This window comes from Bubalus bubalis, chromosome 14 (genome assembly GCF_019923935.1).
Source record: "Bubalus bubalis isolate 160015118507 breed Murrah chromosome 14, NDDB_SH_1, whole genome shotgun sequence".
NCBI classification, from domain to species: Eukaryota; Metazoa; Chordata; class Mammalia; order Artiodactyla; family Bovidae; genus Bubalus; species Bubalus bubalis.
The window spans coordinates 81,422,807-81,444,064 of record NC_059170.1 but is presented as its reverse complement, the minus strand read 5'-3'; the positions used below and the strand labels follow the sequence as shown (position 1 = coordinate 81,444,064).

The 21,258-nt window shown below is 41.0% G+C and overlaps 1 protein-coding gene across 12 annotated transcripts in view; it reads left to right on the top strand.

The window, feature by feature from the left end:
* Positions 1-21,258, top strand: part of PLCB4 (phospholipase C beta 4) — a 480,542-nt gene that overhangs the window by 273,527 nt on the left and 185,757 nt on the right. For all 12 annotated transcript variants that reach the window (XM_044928306.2, XM_025264595.3, XM_044928310.2 and 9 more), the window contains one exon: positions 11,645-11,743. In XM_044928306.2, coding sequence (XP_044784241.1) covers positions 11,645-11,743 — 99 coding nt within the window. The remainder of the gene's footprint in view (positions 1-11,644; positions 11,744-21,258) is intronic.

Below are 21,258 nucleotides of genomic sequence, written 5' to 3'. Positions count from 1 at the left end.
ATTTGCTTAACAAGAGTTGTGAATATTTTTGGAAACTCTTCTAAATATACTCTTGTTCAGCAAAGAACAATTCATTGAAAGCATTATTTTTAATGGACACAGAATACTTAAATACTCTTGTATATTTAACCAATTGCTTATTGTTGCTCATATAAAGATAGTTTTTTTCTCCCATAAACAGCAGAACAGGGAGAATGTATTTTTGTACATAGATTTTGTATACATTTTCAAGCCTATAGAAATGTATGAAAAGTTTTTTCATTAAACCATACAAGAATTCTCTTACCTCCAACCCTCAACAGCATTGCCTATTATCATTTTCTTAGTTCTACACCCTTTATATGCCTTTTGAAAAGGTTATTTAATGGCTTGATGAAAACGGAGATATTTTTAGCAAATAGGGAAATTGTCATTAATGATGCGATATATCAGTGTCAAATTAAATTCTTACTTGAAGTAAAGCCATTTATTAAAGGCTCTGAATCATCTGCTGTAGCTGCCCATCTGTTTTTAGAAATAAAAGGATTACCTTATTTAAAGATTGAAGAACAGTACATTGAAATATGCTTAATAGATTCAACTAAGAAACCTTTTGAGTTCTGGAAAACAACCTTGATTGTTGTCAACATGGGTTCATTTAAGGCCATGGCTTATTTGGTTTGATGGGATTTATATGGTTGGATAGGACTTTCTCAGATGGTAAAGCGTCTGCCTACAATGCGGGAGATCCGGGTTCTAATCCCGGGTTGGGAAGATCCCCTGGAGAAGGAAATGGCAACCCACTCCAGTATTCTTGCCTGGAAAATCCCATGGAGAGAGGAGCCTGGTAGGCTACAGTCCATGGGGCTGCAGAGTTGGACACGACTGAGCGACTTCATTTCACTTCACTTCACTTCACTTCATTTCATATGGTTGGATTGGGAAGGGATTAATTCTTTATGGAACTTTTTTTATTGGAGGTAGAAGGTAAAAGATAAAAGTTTCACTTACGAAAATCCGTAACTGAGCCATGGTGCATTTTTGTTTACTTGAAAGCTATATGTTATCAAGTGCAAGCAGATGCTTTTACAAATGAGTTCATTTGTTCACAAATAGAAGCACAAAAATGGAAAATGTCTTGGGTGACTTGGGGGAAGCTGCAAGGTTTATTTAAAGTTTTGTATTTATTGTTTAGGTGCAAAATTGTTAAAGGGCATTTGGATCATGGGGAAAAAGATATCCTGTGGAAGTACTTTTCAAAGGGTCATTGGAATAGAAAAACAGAAGTTATCTGAAATCATTTCTAGATGATATTCTATGCTACTTTCCTTGATTCACTTGAACAAATGTATGTTGAATGCTCTTCCCTTCAAGGCAGAGCAGTGTCTTCTCCTTCTCAGACTGATTTGGCAATTTGCTAAGTGAGCCTTTTAGGAAATATGCCCAGCTTCAGTGGGCCCACTGTACTTGTTTCCTTGGGCTGCTGTTAAAATTATCACAAATTAGTGGCTGAAAGCACAGAAATTTATTCTTTCATAGTTCTAGAGGCCAGAAGTCTAAACTCAAAGTGCTGCAGGACACACCCCCTGTAGGCTGAAGGGGAAAATCCATCTCTTGTCCAGCTCCTGGGGACTGCCGTCACTCCTTGGCTTGCGGCTGCATCACTCAGTCTCTGGCTCCGTGGTCACAGGGCCTCCCCTCTGTCCCTGTCGAACCCCTCTCTGCTTCGCTTTTGTCAGGACTTATGACAGCATTTCAGGCCCACTGGGAAGATGGACGATCCATGGGAACCTCTCTATCCTTAAGATCCTTAACTTAATCACATCTGGAAAGTCCTCCTTTGCCATATAAGAACATTTATAGGTTTCAGAGACTGAGATATAGGAGTCATTTAGGGGCCACAATTCAGCCTGACATACCCAGGGTCTTCCTTAAATATACCTGATTTCGTGGACATCCCCTGTCTGCTCTCTACCAGAACATGAGACATAGTTCCAGAAACAAAAAATGATCTGCTCAAGTTTTGACCCAACTGCCATAAAGGAGCAGAGGTGACTCCATAATCCAGCCAGTATACCTGGGCTAGGTGGTCTGATAACTTTTGAAGACCACCCTCTAGGTCTAGCCAAAGAGATCAGACAGCAGATCTGAGATGTGACACAGCTCTCCTCCCCTGGTTCATCCCAGCTGAATGGAGAAGAGGACAGGAGGTCATTTCTTGGGTGAAGGGCAGGCACATCCTACTGAGTATCTGGGTCCCCAAAGCCCGCCTGAACCCCTTGGTGGGCCTTCCCACTGATGCTTTCATTCTCTCATCATCTTCTTTAGATGGAGCTTTGTACCACTTGCTCAGAAACAAAGTCTCCTGGGGACTCCCCTTCTCGCTAGTCCTCTCCATGCAGTCCAGGGAGGTTTTTCCTCTACAGCCAGTGTAATAGCTAATCCTCCCCAGTTGCATAAGAACTGAGAAACAATGAGACTATTTAAAGGCCCGCTGGCCTCCTTCCAGTAGCCGCTCAAGGTGTTTACTCTGGAAAAGGTACCGAGTTACACATCCCATCCTCTGTGTAAATCTCCCTCACTTCCCGTGTTCCTTACGAAGGACCATTTCCTGTGGGCTCTGTGGGGGTGAGGTGGTGTTCTTCCAGGAGACAATGAACCTTATTTGGCAAAACTAATACAATATTGTAAAGTTTAAAAATAAAATAAAATTTAAAAAAAAATTAAAGAAAAAAAAAAAAAAGAATCTTGACGTGTCTTCTCAGTAAGGCCTTACAAGGCAAGCCAGAGAATTGGAGGAGAGGATCCTTTGGGGTGGCAGTAAAAGCATTTGGAGTTTTGTTTTATATCAGTTAGCTATGGGTGGAGTTTTGAGATCATTGCACAAAGGACATAGTTAAAGAGTGGTCAGTTCTCTCCCTGCCTTTTAAAAGAAGTAGCTATTTGTCCTTTTAACTTTTGTGGAGTCAGTTGGACTATGACACACACCTTCATTTAATCCCATTTAAAAATCAGTTATCTGGATCAAACTGCTATTAAACACAACTGATTGGGTCAGTGTTTTCTGGTCTGTAGGTCATAGTTATGCCCAAGGAAGTATTTCAGACAGTACAAGGAGCAACACCCCCCTCTCCAATCTCATTTAAAATTGGGAAAATTAAGGGTATTCCTGTGTCGTTTTTCAAAAACGCCTCTTACTTTGTTTAGAATTTGCAGTGCTCTGAAAAAGCAAGCAGTGAAATAGCTCCTACCTCCACTGCTAACCTCTTTCAAGATCAAGGTCAAAATTACCCTCCTCTTACTATTAGCCCCACCAATGCCCTTCACACAGTGAGACCTTTATGATGAAATTAGTATCCCACATAGACATGAATCTTTAAGTAGTAAGGATAGTAGTAAAATCGGAGAAACATCTGCACTGAGAATGTCTGCTGTATGTCCTTTTACTGAAAAGATCCTGGGAGAACCAGAGTTAAACCATGAAAGATGATGTAAGTTGATATAAGCTATCTTTTCATTTTCATTTTCGGTAGGAGCATTTCATATCAAAAGCTTCTTGTTGCTATTCCCTTTAAAATAAAAACAAAGGAAATATTGAAAGGAATGGTTGGCAGGAGTGGAGAGATCGTAGAACATCTAAAGATTTGCAGAGGAGCGGCATTTTGCCCACCAGGGAGGCCACCATGCTGTATTTATTTCCGTCCTTAATGCTGATACTTAGGTCCCTGTAGTTAGCTCATCTTATTATAGATGACTGAACAACACACCCACGACAGCCCGAGGGGGTCTGCAGGTCTGTTTCTCTCTGCAGATCTGTTTCAGGATGTGAAAGGCAGGATCGCACACCATTACACTAGAAGCTTGCTTCCACACTGCCTTGGATGAAGGGGCTGTGTGTGTGGACTCTGAAAAATGGGCATGGAAAGACACAGACAGAGCAATGGGGAGGACCAGAGATGTAAAAGAGAAGGGAGACCCAGTCACAGTCACTGTGGGAGAGAGACACATGGGCCTGCCCGCTCACAGATGGACTGTCTTCTCCCACCAGATGTGACGTGGCTTGTCTGCCTTGGCGTTCCATAGGAAGCTTCTCACTTCATCTGGGCTGGTTAGCGTGTCCTTCATGCTTCCATCAGTCTTCAGCCTTGTCAGTAATACATAATGGAGTAGCTCCTCCTTCAAACAGCAACGGTTGCTGTTGTGAAGAAGCTGCCTTGAAATGTGAACTCATGGGCTCTTCGTCTGCTTTCAATTATTCAGGTCTAAAGAATCATGTATCTACCTCTCTGTATGAGTTCAACTTTTTTTTTTTTTCCTCTTTGGAAATTGCATTCTTTTTTTATTTGCAAAAGGAAAATATTCTTATAATAAATAAAATTCCAACATAGAGATAACATGAAAGATACCTTGGTTTTTCAGCCCCGAGCTTTGTTCCCTCCCCAGAACTAAGCAGAGTCATAAACTTGGAAGGTTCTTTCCAAACTTATTAATAATTTATCTATTCACACACATATATAACATATATATACCCAGAGAAGTATATAATTTTGTCTTGTGTGTGTGCATGATTTTACATAAATGGTACTACACTGTTCACTGTAGCTGTGTATTTCGGTAAATGGTGTCACACTGGTCCTATTCCATACCATTACATGGCTTCCTACAAAAATATGGTTTTCATTTAATGGTATGTGTTAGAGATTTCTCATGTTCAGCTTCGCATCATCTTGTTACCTGTGCCTGTATGAGACTTTCTAGCACATCACATTGATATGTTTTCAGTGTGGAAAGATCCTGAATTTTTCTTTCAATAACTTTCTGGAATAGACTGGCTCATATTTTGCTAGAGGTTTTTCTCTGTGAGAATGAGCTTTAGGGTTGGTTGGTTTCTTATTAACTTTTGTGATATCATTGTCAGGGTCTGATAAAGGACCTTGGAAATGAGTCAGGTAACACTTCTCCTTTTTTTTTTTTTTTTTCACTATCCTGGAAAAAACAGAGGTACATAGGATTTACCTTTTCCTTGAATATTTGGTAGAAGTTACCTGTAAAGCCGTCTGGGCCTAATCTTTTGCTATTTTTTTTTTTCAATTTCTTCCAAGATCACTGGTGTGTTTAAGTGTTCTGCTCATTTGTTGAGCCAAATTTATTTTAAATTTGAGAAACATCCACTTTACGGTTTTAAATATTTTGGTTAAAGTTACACATAGCACCTCGCACTGTGTTCACCGTCTCCTTGTATTTACACTCCACCTTCCATCACGGACATCGCTGAGTTTATGGTTCTTCCTCATCCTTCCTGCCCTCGTCCTTCTGTCACTCGCATCACAACCTAGGTATGTGATACATAGCTCGAAAATAATGAAACAGCGATCAGTAAAAGTCACTTTTTTCTGAATATGCATATATTAGTTCAAATCTGGCAAGTGACAGAGAAAGGGGTGGGGTAGGAAGGAGAGCAAGGAACATGAAGAGTTGGATATGACTTGGTGACTGAACAACAACTACCATCTTTGGTTTCTAAGAAGTTTATAATTTCTGCTTTGATGACATATTTTAACTCAAGAATTGTTCATAAGTGTGTATGTGGGTTTATGTTTAATTCCTGTGTGTGTAGATTTTATACACTCTCTGTCATTGACTTCCCTGGGGCTCAGATGGTAAAGTGTCTGCCTACAATGTGGGAGACCCAGGTTCAATCCCTGGGTTGGGAAGATCTCCTGGAGGAGGAAATGGCAACCTACTCTAGTATTCTTGCTTGGAAAATCCCATGGATGGAGGAGCCTGGTAGGCTACAGTCCATGGGGTCATAAAGAGACACGACTGAGTGACTTCACTTGTCATTAAGCTATAATGAACTGTGGTCAGTAAGCATGGCCACTGTAATTTCTTTCTTTCTTTTTTTCTAGACAGAGCTAGAGCTTTAATTCCAGGTTAACCAGCAAAGAGACTGGAGGCAAGGCTCTGAAATGTGTCTTTGCAATCTGTAATTTCTGACTCCTGAAAAATACTACGATTTTTCTCTGTGGCCTGATCATGATTATATTGTAATATGTGTGGGATAGTTCGGTACAAAGAGGGAATGAAGTAAAGATATATATGGATATGAGGCTAAATGCATAAAGTAACATATTTAAATTATTTAAATATATTTAATTTATGCAAGCTTCATCAGGAAGCTTCCATAAGCCTCTTATCCTTCTCCATCAGAAGGCAGACAGACTGAAAACCACAATCACAGAAAACGAACCAATCTGGTTAGATGGACCACAGCTTTGTCTAACTCAATGAAACTGAGTCATGCCCTGAACGGCCACCCAAGATGGATGGGTCATGGTGGAGAGGTCTGACAAAACATGGTCCACTAAAGAAGGGAATGGCAAACCACTTCAGTATTCTTACCTTGAGAACCCCATGAACATTATGAAAAGGCAAAAAGATAGGACACTGAAAGGTGAACTCCCTAGGTCAGCAGGTACCCAATATGCTACTGGAGAAAAGTGGAGAAATAACACCAGAAAGAATAAAGAGATGGAGTCAAAGCAAAAACAACAACCAGTTGTATGTGACTGGTGATGGAAGTAAAGTCCGATGCTGTAAAGAGCAATATTGCATAGGAACCTGGAATCTTAGGTCCATGAATCAAGGCGAATTGGAAGTGGTCAAACAGGAGATGGCAAGAGTGAACATCGACATTTTAGGAATCAGCAAACTAAGATGGACTGGAATGGGTGAATTTAACTCAGATGACCATTATATCTACTACTATGTGCAGGGATCCCTTAGAAGAAATGGAGTAGCCATCATAGTCAACAAAAGAGTCTGAAATGCAATACTTGGATGCAATCTCAAAAACGACAGAATAATCTCTGTTCGTTTCCAAAGCAAACCATTCAATATCACAGTAATCCAACTCTATGCCACGACCACTAATGAAATTGAATGAAGAAGCTGAAGTTGAATGGTTCTCTGAAGACCTACAAGACCTTCTAGAAATTACACCCAAAAAAGATGTCCTTTTCATTATGGGGGACTGGAATGCAAAAGTAGGAAGTCAAGAAATACCTAGAGTAACAGGCAAATTTGGCCTTGGAGGACAGAATGAAGCAGGGCAAAGGCTAACAGAGTTTTGCCAAGGAAATGCACTGGTCATAGCAAACACCCTCTTCCAACAACACAAGAGAAGACTTTACACATGGACATCACCAGATGGTCAATACTGAAATCAGATTGATTATATTCTTTGCAGCCAAAGATGGAGAAGCTCTATACAGTCAAGCTCTATACAGCAAAAACAAGACCAGGAGCTGACTGTGGCTTAGATCATGAACTCCTTATTGCCAAATTCAGACTTAAATGGAAGAAAGTAAGAAAAACCACTAGATCATTTAAGTATGATCTAAATCAAATTCCTTTCGATTGTGCAGTAGAAGTGACAAAAAGATTCAAGGGATTAGATCTCATAGAGTGCCTGAAGAACTATGGGCGGAGGTTCGTGACATTGTATAGGAGGCAGTGATCAAGACCATCCCCAAGAAAAAGAAATGCAAAAAGGCAAAATGGTTGTCTGAGGAGGCCTTACAAATAGCTATGTAAAGAGAAGGAAAAGGCAAAAGAGAAAAGGAAAGATATTACCCATTTGAATGCAGAGTTCCAAAGAATAGCAAGGAGAGATAAGAAAGCCTTCTTCCGTGATTAATGCAAAGAAATAGAGGAAAACAATAGAATGGGAAAGACTAGAGATCTCTTCAAGAACATTAGAGATACCAAGGGACCATTTCATGTAAAGATGGGCACAATAAAGGACAGAAATGGTATGGACCTAACAGAAGCAGAAGATATTAAGAAGAGGTTGCAAGAATACACAGAACTATACAAAAAAGATCTTGATGACCCAGATAATTATGATGGTGTGATCACTCACCTAGAGCCAGACATCTTGGGGTGTGAAGTCAAGTGGGCCTTAGGAAGCATCATCACTATGAACAAAGCTAGTGGAGGTGATGGAATTCCAGTTGAGCTATTTCAAATCCTATAAGATGATGCTGTGAAAGTGCTGCACTCCATATGCCAGCAAATTTGGAAGGCACAGCAGTGGCCACAGGACTGGAAAAGGTAAGTTTTCATTCCAATCCCAAGAAAGGCAATGCCAAAGAATGCTCAAACTCCTGTACAATTGCACTCATTTCACATGTTAGCAAAGTAATGCAGTAATGCTCAAAATTCTCCAAGCGAGGCTTCAACAATATATGACCCATGAGATTCCAGATGTTGAAGTTGAATTTAGAAAAGGTAGAGGAACCAGAGATCAAATTGCCAACACATGTCAGATCATCAATAAAGAAAGAGAGTTCCAGAAAAACATCTACTTCTGCTTTATTGACTATGCCAAAGCCTTTGACTGTGAATCACAACAAACTGTGATCCACAGTTCTTAAAAAATCCACAAAATTCTTTAAGTGATGGGAATAACAGACCACTTGACCTGCCTCCTGAGAATTCTGTATGCAGGTCAAGAAGCAGCAGTTAGAACTAGACATGGAACAACAGACTGGTTCCAAATCGGGAAAGGAGTATGTCAAGGCTGTATATTGTCACCCTGCTTATTTAACTTATATGCAGAATGCATCAAGAGAAATGCTGGGCTGGAGGAAGCACAAGCTGGAATCAAGATTGCTAGGAAAAATATCAATAACCTCAGATATGCAGATGATACCACCCCTATGGCAGAAAGTGAAGAACTAAAGAGCCTCTTGATGAAAGTGAAAGAGGAGAGTGAAAAAGTTGGCTTAAAACTTAACATTCAGAAAACTAAGATCATGGCATCTAGTCCCATCACTTCCTGGCAAATAGATGGGGAAACAGTGGAAACAGTGACAGACTTTATTTTGGGGGGCTCCAAAATCACTGCAGATGATAACTGCTGCCATGAAATTTTAAAAGATGCTTACTCCTTGGAAGGAAAGCTATGATCAACCTAGACAGCATATTAAAAAAGCAGACACATTACTTTGCCAACAAAGGTCTGTCTAGTCAATGCTATGATTTTTCTAGTAGTCATGTATGGATGTGAGAGTTGTACTATAAAGAAAGCTGAGTGCCGAAGAATTGATGCTTTTGAACTGTGGTGTTGGAGAAGGCTCTTGAGAGTCCCTGGGACTGCAGGGAGATCCAACCAGTCCATCCTAAAGGAGATCAGTCATGGGTGTTCATTGGAAGGACTGATGCTGAAGCTGAAGCTCCAATACTTTGGCCACCTGATGTGAAGAACTGACTCATTGGAAAAGATCCTGATGCTAGAATAGATTGAAGGCAGGAGAAGTCGGGGATGACAGAGGGTGAGACAGTTGGATGGCATCACCAACTCAATGGAAATGAGTTTGGGTGGACTCCAGGAGTTGGTGATGGACAGGGAGGCCTGGTGTGCTGCAGTCCATGGGGTCACACATAGTCGGACCCGACTGAGCGACTGAACTGACTGACTGACTGAGTCATTTAAGTTGTTTCATTAAGTTTCTATGTGTGATAATAAGATCCTCAATAGTCTTCCATTAATTTCTGATAATTGTTATCTGTTTGTGACTTTGCCATTTATTCTTTGTATTTTCAGTTTTTCAATAGATATTTTGATGCTCTGTGGTCACATGTTTAATATTAATAACTTTTAAATAATTTTTATCACCCCTTCTCTTCATGTGAGTTCTCATTGTCTCTTTCTTTTTTCCTTGAAGTGTATTTTGTCTAATATTATTTTTACACCTGCTCCTTTCCTAACCTATGTCTGTTATATCTTCCTTTCCTCCCTTCATTTTTAAACTTCCTATATAGCTTTCATTCTATAAATATTTCTGGTAAACAACTATAATGCTTCCTAATTTGAAGGGCTCTTTCTTTATAAATGAATTTAGAAAATTCATATTTATTAGAATTAGTAATATATTGTAATTTTACTTTGTGTTTCCTGGTTATTGTGTGTTCTTCTTTTTTCCCCTTCCTTTCCCACATCTTTTATCTTTTTAATGGAGGCTCACATTTCTTTGTTCTGTTTTTTCCTCTTATTAACTTGGAAGTTATACTTCGCATTTATATTTTCTGTGAGGAAAACTCTTACATTTTTAACACTCATAAATGATCTTCTATTTTTCTGCCAATATCTAGAATTTTAATTACCTATATTCCACACCCTAAAATGTTGTTGCCCTTTGTTCCATATTTGCTTCCCTCCAGCACCTCTTGTATTGATGTAATCTGGGATTTGGATACTAGATTGTAATTTCTTTATCTTTTTCTTGTACTTTCATTTTTTCTTTTTGTAAAAGATATAAAACTTAAGAGTAAACTGTCTCTTTTTTTAAACTTTCTTCTTTCTTCCTTCCAATATCTTACTTCCCATATCTCCTATTTCTAAGTTTTTTTTTTCCTTCTTGACAGAATATATAATACATTAAATCTTTCACAATTAGTTTCACCTCAAGATACATTTAGTTGTGTATATCTTCCACTACCATTTATACCACCAGCATCACTCAATTTTTTTCGTATTGAGGACACAAATGTCAGATTTCAGAAATGTTCTTGTACTGTCACTTTAAATATTCCCATCCTTCTGTTGGCTTTTCTTTAAGTGCTTCTATCAGGTGGTCTTTGAACCTTCTGTATCCATTTTCCCCAAAAGAAAAGAAAAAGAAAAGAAAACAATAAGGAAGTTATGATCTAGCATTAAAATCCAGGATTATATCTATATAGGAAGTGCTGGAGGGAAGGAATGGCACCCTACTCCAGTACTCTTGCCTGGAAAATCCCATGGATGGAGGAGCCTGGTAGGCTGCAGTCCATGGGGGCGTGAAGAGTCGGACACAACTGAGTGACTTCACTTTCCCTTTTCACTTTCATGCATTGGAGAAGGAAATGGCAACCCACTCCAGTGTTCTTGCCTGGAGAATCCCAGGGATAGCGGAGCCTGGTGGGCTGCCGTCTATGGGGTCTCAGAGTCAGACACGACTGAAGCGACTTAGCAGCAGCAGCAGCAGGAGGGAAAGAAATATGGAATGAAGGGAAATAAAAAACATTTTAGGGTGTGGGATATTTTAAATTCCAGATATTGGCAGAATAGAAGATCTATGAGTGTTAAAAATTTAAGAATTTTCCTAATAGAAAATTTAAAATGAAAAATAAAACTCGCAAATAATAAGAGGGAAAAATAGAATAAAGAAATATGAGCCCCCTTTATAAAGAAAGCAGATACAAGATAACAGGAAGGAGGGAAAAATAGTCTAGTGCAGGCTTATAGAACCACTCACTCTTTGTACCCTACCTATCCTATGTATAAGTTTAGCTGTGTGTGTGTGTGTGTGTTTCATCCAAAGACTTCAGATTTTATGTTTAAAATTACTTTATAGGATTTCAAGAGAAAGGGGGAAGCCTTCCAAATGATCACCTCTGTTATTTCTTCATGTTATTTCTTTAGGTGTAGCAACCAGGACAAGGGGATTCAGGGTCAGATGAAGAGAAGAAGGAAAAAAAAAAACAAAAGTCAATTAATGGACTTAGTCTATGTGTATGAAGCAAAGCTTTTGCAAACACATAAATATCAAGTGATTAACCTTTGCCCTGCACTTGTTTTTTTAATTGTGTACACTCATTATATATTCTTTTTCATTTTCAGGTCTTGACTCTAATCATGGCCAAACCTTATGAATTTAATTGGCAGAAGGAAGTTCCTTCCTTTTTGCAAGAAGGAGCAGTTTTTGACAGATATGAAGAGGTAAGGGAGTGTTATTAATCTTTTCTCTCAAAACATGATTTTTTCATTTTAATTTAATTACAGTATTGAGTAAATAGTATTTGACATAAGTAAGAACATCTTGGAGATTTATGAGTTGGAATAGTTGGAAAGAGTCAAAGTTATGCGATATAATAATGATAATAATAGTATAATTTATTGAGCACTGTCTCTGCGCCAGCTATAATAAGGATGATGACAGTATAAATTATCGTGTGCTCAATGTGTGCCAGAAAACTTTCTAAGCACTTCCTGTGTAGTATTTGTTCAACTCCTTACAATAACCTTATTAGGTCATTGCCACAATTATGCTTATTTTACAGATGGGTTTCATGGAGTGATAGTTTTTGCTTAATCAAGTGCTTCAGGCATTCTTTCCTCATAAAACTTTATATTTGTCATACATGTAATAGCGATCGGACTTTGTGCTGGTCACTTGCTTTGCTTGTCTAATTTATACAGACCAAGTTAACCAAAGCTTTGCATACTTCTGCTTCTACCATTTATTGCTTGTGCCCTTGCAAGGTGGCGGTGGCTCCAGATTTTCTAGAAACCAGGGGCTTGGGTTCGCCAGTCTATTCAGCCCCTTTGCATTGTTAATATGTTGTTTTTCTTAGATTTTACTTGAATTTGAAGTGACTTTGGGAGGGGTATGTGATGAAACTCTATTGCCTCTACGGTGAAGTAAGATGCAAAACCTGTTCAGACTTCATGTAGAGTCAGAATTGGTTCCTTTCAAAATCCATGGAATATATTATATGTGGCTTCCCAGAGCTTCATATCATCAGGCTTTTCTCATGAGGTCTATGGGCTGACACAACTCAGTAATGTGTTGCTTGGTTTTCCACAGTGTGTAGCAGGATGCTTTCTAGGTTTGCACCGTAGTTGCTTTGTGTAAACAAAATTGAGGAAAGAAAAGGATGGACTCAAATGTGGTCAGTGTTCTCTGTACTGAATCGGCGTATTAGGGTGACAGTTACTTATATGACTGAAGTTTTACTGCTTCTCTGAAAGAACAGAAAACCACATTCTGCTGTAAGAAGAAAGAGAAAACAATTTTCTACCACTTGGAGGCAACCACTCTTAACTCTTTGGTAGTTTTTTTCTAGTCTTTTTCTACTCCCTCTCTCTCTCTTTTTTTTTTTCCCTCTTCCATCGATATAGAGTAATCTTTTGAAAATGTAAATCAGAACCTCTTCTTCCTCTATTTAAAATGCTTCCATGACTTTCTATTGTATTATAGGATGAAGGAAATGCATCAGAATGAAATACAAGGCCTTCCATAATTTGACTTTTACCTAATTCTCCAATCTTGTTCCCCACTAGTTTTCAATGCACATTTATTGGTTTTAACACTAACAATACACTTACAATGTCCCCAATGAACTATTCTATTTCATGCTTTGTATATACTGCTGCCTTTTCCTGAAATGCACTTATCCCTCCTTGTTTCACTGGCAAACTCCTATTCATCGTTCAGAACCCAAATGAGAAATCTTTATTCTTTAATATCTTCCTTGACCCATTCAATAAGAATTGATCATTCCTGTGTGCTACCTCTAATGTACCCTTGCACATATTACACTGTACTCATCTTTTTATTTAATTTTTTCATCTCTCGTAGTATACCCTGACCCTGAGGTTCAAGGGCCGTATTTTACTTATCTTTTTCTCTCCAGGGACTAGCAGAATGCCTGCAACTGCCAAATTCACTGTATATGTCTAATATCTAATGTCAAAAGGGATTTTAGATGTAATTGATCCCAACCCAGTCTGGTTTTATTATAGTTTGTACATTTTCTTGATAATTGAAGAGGTGAGAGGACATAGTAATCCCTGAGATCCATATGAAAATCTGTACTTTAACACATTCAAAATATTAGTTTAAATCATATTACGTTTTCATCTTTTAGGTTAAAAATGATTAGTATCAACAATTTGATATAGTTCAAACCTGAAGTGAAGAAGTGAAAGTTGCTCAGTTGTGTCTGACTCTTTGTGACCCCATGGACTGTATAGTCCATGGAGTTTTCTAGGCCAGAATACTGGAGTGAGTAGCCTTTCCCTTCTCCAGGGGATCTTCCCAACCCAGGGATCAAACCCAGGTTTCCCGCTTTGCAGGTGGATTCTTTATCAGCTGAGCCACCAGGGAAGCCCAAGAATACTGGAATGGGTAGCCTATCCCTTCTCCAGCGGATCTTCCCAACCTAGGAATCGAACTGGGATGTCCTGCTTTGGAGGCGGATCCTTTACTAACTAAGCTATGAGGGAAGCCCACAAAGTAAATTCACTCGCCTGCTTTCGTCCACTTCTTACATCTTGGCAAAGAAAGCCAAGACTAGCTTGGATGCACTTCCAAGCTTTCTCCCAGGTCCACCAGGTCTAGACTGAGTACCCGTGCCACCACGATGATCGCAGTTGCCCTTCACTGTGAGCTGACAAGAGACATCTCTCCCTGAATCTGCTAGAGTACCCCAAAAGATTTGCAGTTTTCTGAGACAGTTTCCCAGGCTCTGAAAATCTATAGGATAATTTAAAAATACTTCCTGACTTTCAGTTCCTCAGATAAGGTCATTTTGTAGAGATTAAATGTAGTCACTGGCTGAGAGTTTCTTTTGTTGTCATATAAGCAGAAACCTATTAGAGAAAAAGTACTTTTTTTGGATAAATTGTAATGTGATTTGATAAACTGGAAGTTTATCATCATCCAATTATTTTTATTTCTCATGATGGTTTTTTGGTTTTGGTTATTAATCATCACAACTCACTTATATTTAATACTGATGACTTGCACTTCTGAAGGCATTTGCTTTCTTCCAGGTTCCTCTGAAAATGAGATAAAGCTAGAAGAAAAGAGATCTTAACAAGTATTAAATACAATCTCATTAAGCTTTCAACTTTCTTTAGTGCTATTTTACTAGGATGACAAGTAAAAAAAAAGTAGCTTCTTAAATATATCTCTTCATGAAACATATAAAATTGGTGTTGACCTTAAAAATAAAAGTTACTTTACCAGCAAAAATGTGTTTCTTTAGGAATAGCAGAGGAATTGCAATTTGAGACAAACACACTATAGTAAAAGCCATTGACAAGGGACCTTCCCTGGTGGTTCAGTGGTTCAGACTTTGCCTTCCAAGGCAGGGGGTAGGTTCTCTCCCTGGTCAGGAAACTACAGTCCCACATGCCATGTGGCCAAAAGTCCAGGAAACATAAAGTGGAAGAAATATTGTAACAAATTCAATAAAGACAAAAAAAAAAAAAAAAGCCATTGACAAGTCCAGCTAATGAAGGAGGGCAACAGTATTGTTGAGAGAAAAAGGAAGTTGGGAAGGGTCGTTTTGAATAAAAATCCACTGGAGAAAAGTGACAGGAGGGAAGTGGCTGCCGCTCACGGGCGATCTGCTGGGCTGGTTGACTTCTTGTGGAAGAGACCATGTAACATCTTTTCCTTTGGGGGGGCCTGTATTCATTTGATGGTTCTCTCCAGTGATGATTCTTGTCTGTAACTGATAATTCTGAGGCAGTTTCCCAGGCTCTGGAAATCCAGAGGATAATTAAAAAAGACTTCCTGGCTTTCAGTTCCTTAGAGAAGGTCATTTCAAAGAGGTTAAATGTAGTTACATGCAGTGGTCGCTTGTGAGAGCTCCCCCTCCTGGCCTCCCAACTCCGTTTTAGTGAGGTTTCCCTTTATTAAAGTCAGAAAGCCAGAGTGTTTCAAACAGACTGTAGCCAGCTTTTCTTATTACAGTTCAGCCTTGAACAACATAGGTTTGAACATGAACAACTTCACGGTACACTTTTACACAGATTTTTTTTCCAATAAATACCTACCATTTGTTGTTGTTGTTTAGTTCTCTTGGCAACCCTGTGGGCTGTAGCCTGCCAGGCTCCCCTGTCCATGGGCTTTCCCAGGCAACAATCCTGGAGTGGGTTGCCATTTCCTTCTCTAGGGGATCTTCCCTACCCAGGGATCAAACCCACATCTCTTGCATCTCCTGCATTGGATTGTTTCCCACTGTGCCACCAGGGAAGCCCAAATACCTACCGTAGAAGCTTACAGTCCTCAGAGGGCTGAATCTGTGGAAACAGCAGATATGGAGGCCTGACTATAAAGTTATAGTCAGATTTTTGATTGCCCTCCTAGATAGCATATTGAAAAGCAGAGACATTACTTTGCCAACAAAGGTCCGTCTTGTCGAGGCTATGGTTTTTCCTGTGGTTGTGTATGGATATGAGAGTTGGACTGTGAAGAAGACTGAGCACCAAAGAATTGATGCTTTTGAACTGTGGTGTTGGAGAAGACTCTTGAGAGTCCCTTGGACTGCAAGGAGATCCAACCAGTCCATTCTGAAGGAGATCAGCCCTGGGATTTCTTTGGAAGGAATGATGCTAAAGCTGAAACTCCAGTACTTTGGCCACCTCATGCGAAGAGTTGACTCATTGGAAAAGACTCTGATGCTGGGAGGGATTGGGGGCAGGAGGAGAAGGGGACGACAGAGGATGAGATGGCTGGATGGCATCACTGACTCGATGGATGTGAGTCTGAGTGAACTCCAGGAGTTGGTGATGATCAGGGAGGCCTGGCGTGCTGCGATTCGCAAAGAGTCGGACACGACTGACTGACTGAACTGAACTGAGGTTGGTACCCCTAAAATCCCATGTTGTTCAAGGGTCAACTGTATTTTCCTATCTTGTAAGAGTCGGTTCTTTGGAGCCACGGCCATTAAAATATTTAAGGCAACAAAATATAAATAGATAAGGCTTGTTTCTACAGTTTTTTGCCTGAACAGCAGTGAGAAATGACAACTGACAGCAAGTGGGAGGAACAGGAATTAGAGAGAACACAACCTGATCATGCCACAAACGCCACAGCAAAGGGGCCTTTTGTGAAGGAAGGGGTGAGTGCCTTCAGCACCGTGTGGCAGCTAATGTTACCATGACGGCCCCTAGGACCGGGTAAACATTATATTGTGTTCCACATGTTGCTTTAAAGAAGGCAGGGAAGTGTTCAAATCAGTGTTCAAATCATTTACTAGGTCAGATTAAAAAAACAAAAATACTCCCTAAACACTGTTTTAAAAATATGTATTCTTTTGACAAAAAATGTAACCCGTGCAACTGTATTTAAGTATTATTTTATTATTTCTGCTGAAGGATTTCTTTTGAGGTAGCCCCAAACTTCAGAAACTGCAGCCTGCGTTGTAGCCTCTGATTGTATTCTCATGCCGCTTCAGTAGCTCTTTTTATCTAACTTTACTTGACTTTTAAATTACTTACATGCCAAACCTGTTTTGTTTTCTAAGTAATGCAACAAGTGATGCAAAAATCTTCAGAGATGTTTCTCTTGCAGAGGAGAGGAACGGCAGTGCATGTGCAGCCCACGTGTTTCTGATTCCGCTGGCTTCCTGACTTCCCTTCTGGGTCCTTATTAAAAGCCGGAAGACCCTGTCTCCTGGCTATGAGAACCCTCCCCAGCCTTTCCTAGAATTCCTCGGTACTTACAGCATCCTCGAAATACTCATCTCCTCAGTGCCTGCCTTTTATTTTTATTGTGACTGCTCTTAAGTATAGCATCTGACCTACTTCATTTTTTAACTTTTTGGCCTGCGCTGTGCTTCGTGCGGGATCCCATTTCTGCAAACAGGGCCAGAACCCACGGCCTCTGAGTGGGTGCGTGGGGCCTCAGCTGCTAGGCCGCCAGGGAGGTCCCTCCTCAGTGCTTCCTTGTCACTCTATTCCCAGGACTGCCCTCTGCTCTCGTTTATCTCCCTCCCTAAACACATTACGTCCCCAAACCTCAGGAACAAGGGTGCTGTGTGAAACAGGCATTTATTAAAGGTTTGGTGGGAGCAGAGGCGAATTCCAGCACTCAGCAGGACACAGTGGAGATCCTGAGGAGTAAATCTCAGTCGGGCCGACAGCTGTCTCTATGCCACCTTCTTTTTCACCCAACTCTTCCAAGAGACCTGTTGTTGTTACTTTTCTTTCACTTTTTGACCTCTCCCTCAGAATCCTTTTCTAATTCATAATTCACCCTTTTCCTTTTTCCCCATATGAAATTCCTCTTCTCCAAATGAAAACAACAAAAATGTCCTCTCAAACCAAGGAGGAACAGGGGGAATTCTGGTCCCGTCTCACCCTGCGCAGTGTGGCTCCCGGTCCAGCTCAAACTCTTGTGTCCAGACTCTTGTGAGACCTCACGTTTGCATAATCTTGAAAGAGAACGGATGTACTTAAACAAACCAAAAGTTTGAAGACGTTTATCCCTTGAAAGCAAAGTGGTCTGTTGTCCTTCTCGAGAAGTGGTCACCAGCAGAAATTTGCAATGATGGACATGGTCTGTATCCTGGCTGCTCTTACCACATGTTAAGAGGATTGTGATACATGGTTGGTAATCTCAGGGTTTTTCCCTCCTGTTTGCGGCTGTCATTTAGTTGCTAAATTGTGTCCGACTCTTTGCGACCCCATGGACTGCAGCCCCCCAGGCTCCTCTGTCCGTGGAATTCTCCAGGCAAGAATACTGGAGTGGGTTGCCATTTCCTTCTCCAGGGGACCTTCAAGACCCTGGGTCTCCTGCTTGGCAGGTGGACTTTTTACCACTGAGCCACCCGGGAAGCCCCTTTCCCTCCTAACCCAAGCACAAAATCTAGACTGCACTCATTTTTCTTAGAGTGCAACAGTTTCTCTTTAGCAAAATTAATTTAGTTTGGCATTTGAAAAAAAAAAATGTGGCCAGTGGGACTGAGGAACTGAGTTTATTAATCTTAATATTAATTAAAATTTACATAGCTCCATGTGGCTGGTGGCTATCTTATTGGACAGCATGATTTTCTAGACAATCAACTCAAACTACAGGCAGATTTTAAAATACCATCCTCTTTTCCCAACGTGCAGAAGGAACTCTCAGTTCACTTAATTAGAATCTACAGTTTCATCAGCCATTTCTTCTCAGTGGTAGCCGGAGCAGAGATTTAGATGTCTTATTAGATGACTCCCCTCAGCTGCCACTCTCCCCACATCCCAGATCCCGGCATGGGTTGGGCTGCCCTTTTCCTCGCCTGGGACTTTGTGTCTGAGGCAAGCTGCCCAGATGGAGTACCTTTTCTGGCTAAGCCTTGGTGTTTATTAGCCCCTCCTACGGAAACCCTCAATAGCCTCCCCTGCACACAGACATCACAACCGCTGCTAGGAAAACAGAAACAGTTAAGGCAGTTGCCAACCCCAGAGGAATATGGAAATGGCAGATCAGTCGAAGCTGAAGTAGGGCTGAGTGGAACAGGCTGAATGTGGCCTGTCTTCAAGGCAGCTCCAGAGCCGAGCTGAAGGCCTCAGGGGCGCACCCAAGGCCCAGGCAGCCTACACGCCTGGGCTGTCCATTACTGCAGCACAGAGTCGTCCAAGTGTAATGTTCAAAAGGCCAAAAGCACACCCGCACAGAGTGTACTTTGACTTGCAGATTAATTTAGGTCTTCAGTGACTAGCAGGAGGATAAAGCTCATTGTGAGAGTACCGGAGGAAGAGAGACAAGGCGTTTTGTCAGGCAGATGCTAAACCAGTCACTGCCCAGTGCTGTGCTAAGTCACTTCAGTCGTGTCCGACTCTGCAACCCCATGGACTGTGGCCCTCCAGGCTCTTCTGTCCATGGGATTCTCCAGGCAGGAATCCTGGAGTGGGTTGCCATTTCCTTCTCTGGGGATCTTCCCCACCCAGGGATTGAACTGGTGTCTCTTAAGTCTTTGCATTGGCAGGTGGGTTCTTTACCACTAGCGCTACCTGGGAAGCCCATGTCCCTGCCCTAGAGAACAATAAATTTCCTGGACTAAACTGGTGGACCAGTGGTTAAGACTTCGCCTTCCAACGCAGAGGATACGGGTCCGCTTCCTGGTTGGGAAGCTAAGATCCTACACGTCTCACGGCCAAGGAACCAATACATAAAGCAGAGACAATACTGTAAGAAATTCAATAAAGACTTTGAAAATGGTTCACATCAAAAAAAGGCGACATTCTTCTATAGAAATAAATCATCCTTGGAAATGCCCTCTAGACATTGCTCCTGTAAAATATGTAACGGATATTAATACATAGCCATCTTTTTATCGCATTCTCAGGTTTTGGATAGTTTAAACTGAATTGCACCCATGGAGTCAGGATATCTGGCTCAAAATGTAGAGGGTGGAATTGTAGCCTATTACTTATATTTACAATGATGGATACTTACAGAGTCATGATAATGATAAGAACAGTTACAGTCACGTTCATTAGTCTTTCGATGCTTAGAGTCAACCTCACAGTAGACAGGATATTTAATTATTTTTGACAGAACAGAATGAAAAAAATCTGTTAACTTTGTCAGTGCAAAGTAAGGGTACAGATAGATCTTGGAAAGTAGAACTGGTTGGAGTCAGAGGAAAAACTGGAGGCTTAATAGTCTCAGTGGGAGGAAATGTTGATAGTTGATGGTGCATGAAATAGAGACTTGTGTCCATTATTTACAGCCAATCACAAAACCAAATATAGTAAATTTCACATTGGGAAAGGGGAGGAGAAGTAGGGAAATGAGTTCCATGGAGTTCCATTTCTGAATTTTTATCCTAAGGAACCTATACTACATGTGCCTGGTAGATGATGAGCTCAGTTATTGGCTTCATCCTGCTGTCTTCTGACGCCAGACCCTGCTAGAACTGGACGTGTAAAACAAAACAAAAAACGCAGCCTGTCACTGTTTCATCCACTGAAGTGCATCCCGGCATCTCGGTGTGACGTTGCAGGCCCTCAGCTGCAGCCCTCGGTGTCGTTCCACCCTCAGCCCCGCTCTCCTGACGCTGTGATAGGGAAGTAGTGGGTTGTGCTTCTTGTGGGGTCAGGAGACCACCTGGGCAGTGGGTCTGGGGGACTGAGAAGGCCTCAGAGGGCAAGCCCCCTTTGGTTTGGGTGAGTCCATCAGTGGATCAAAGCACAGCTGAGATGAGGGAAGGGTCCACCCTTGTGCAGGGGCCTGTGTGTGGGATGCAGGGGGTGGTTTGTCCAGCTGCTGTTGGGGAGGGTGAAGGCTGGAGCCACAGCTGCAGAGATGAGCAGTGTCCCCCCAGAAGTGCTCTACTCTCCAGAAAGGCATTGGCACTAGATCCTGAAAGCACTGTGAATCGTTGTGTGTGTGCGTGTGTGTGTGTGTGTGTGTGTGTGTGTGTGTTAAGCAGGAAAAGAGTAAGGTCTGAATATGACTGGAAAGTGGTTATGCCTGATTACTTGTGTCTGAGAGAGTAAAGGTGGGATTGAATGACTGGCTGAACAGTCATTTAGACACATAGGACATCAGAGAAGAGGTTCAGGGTGGAAATGAATTAGATTTCCTAACCCAGTGGATTTACAAGGCGAGGAAGAGTAAGGAGTATGCAACATGATTGGGATTTCTAGTCCAAGAATCTGGTGGGCTCTGATGCTGGCAAAGAGAGGGCCAGAGAATGGGTAATTTATGGATGTGCTGATGTGGTTCTTCT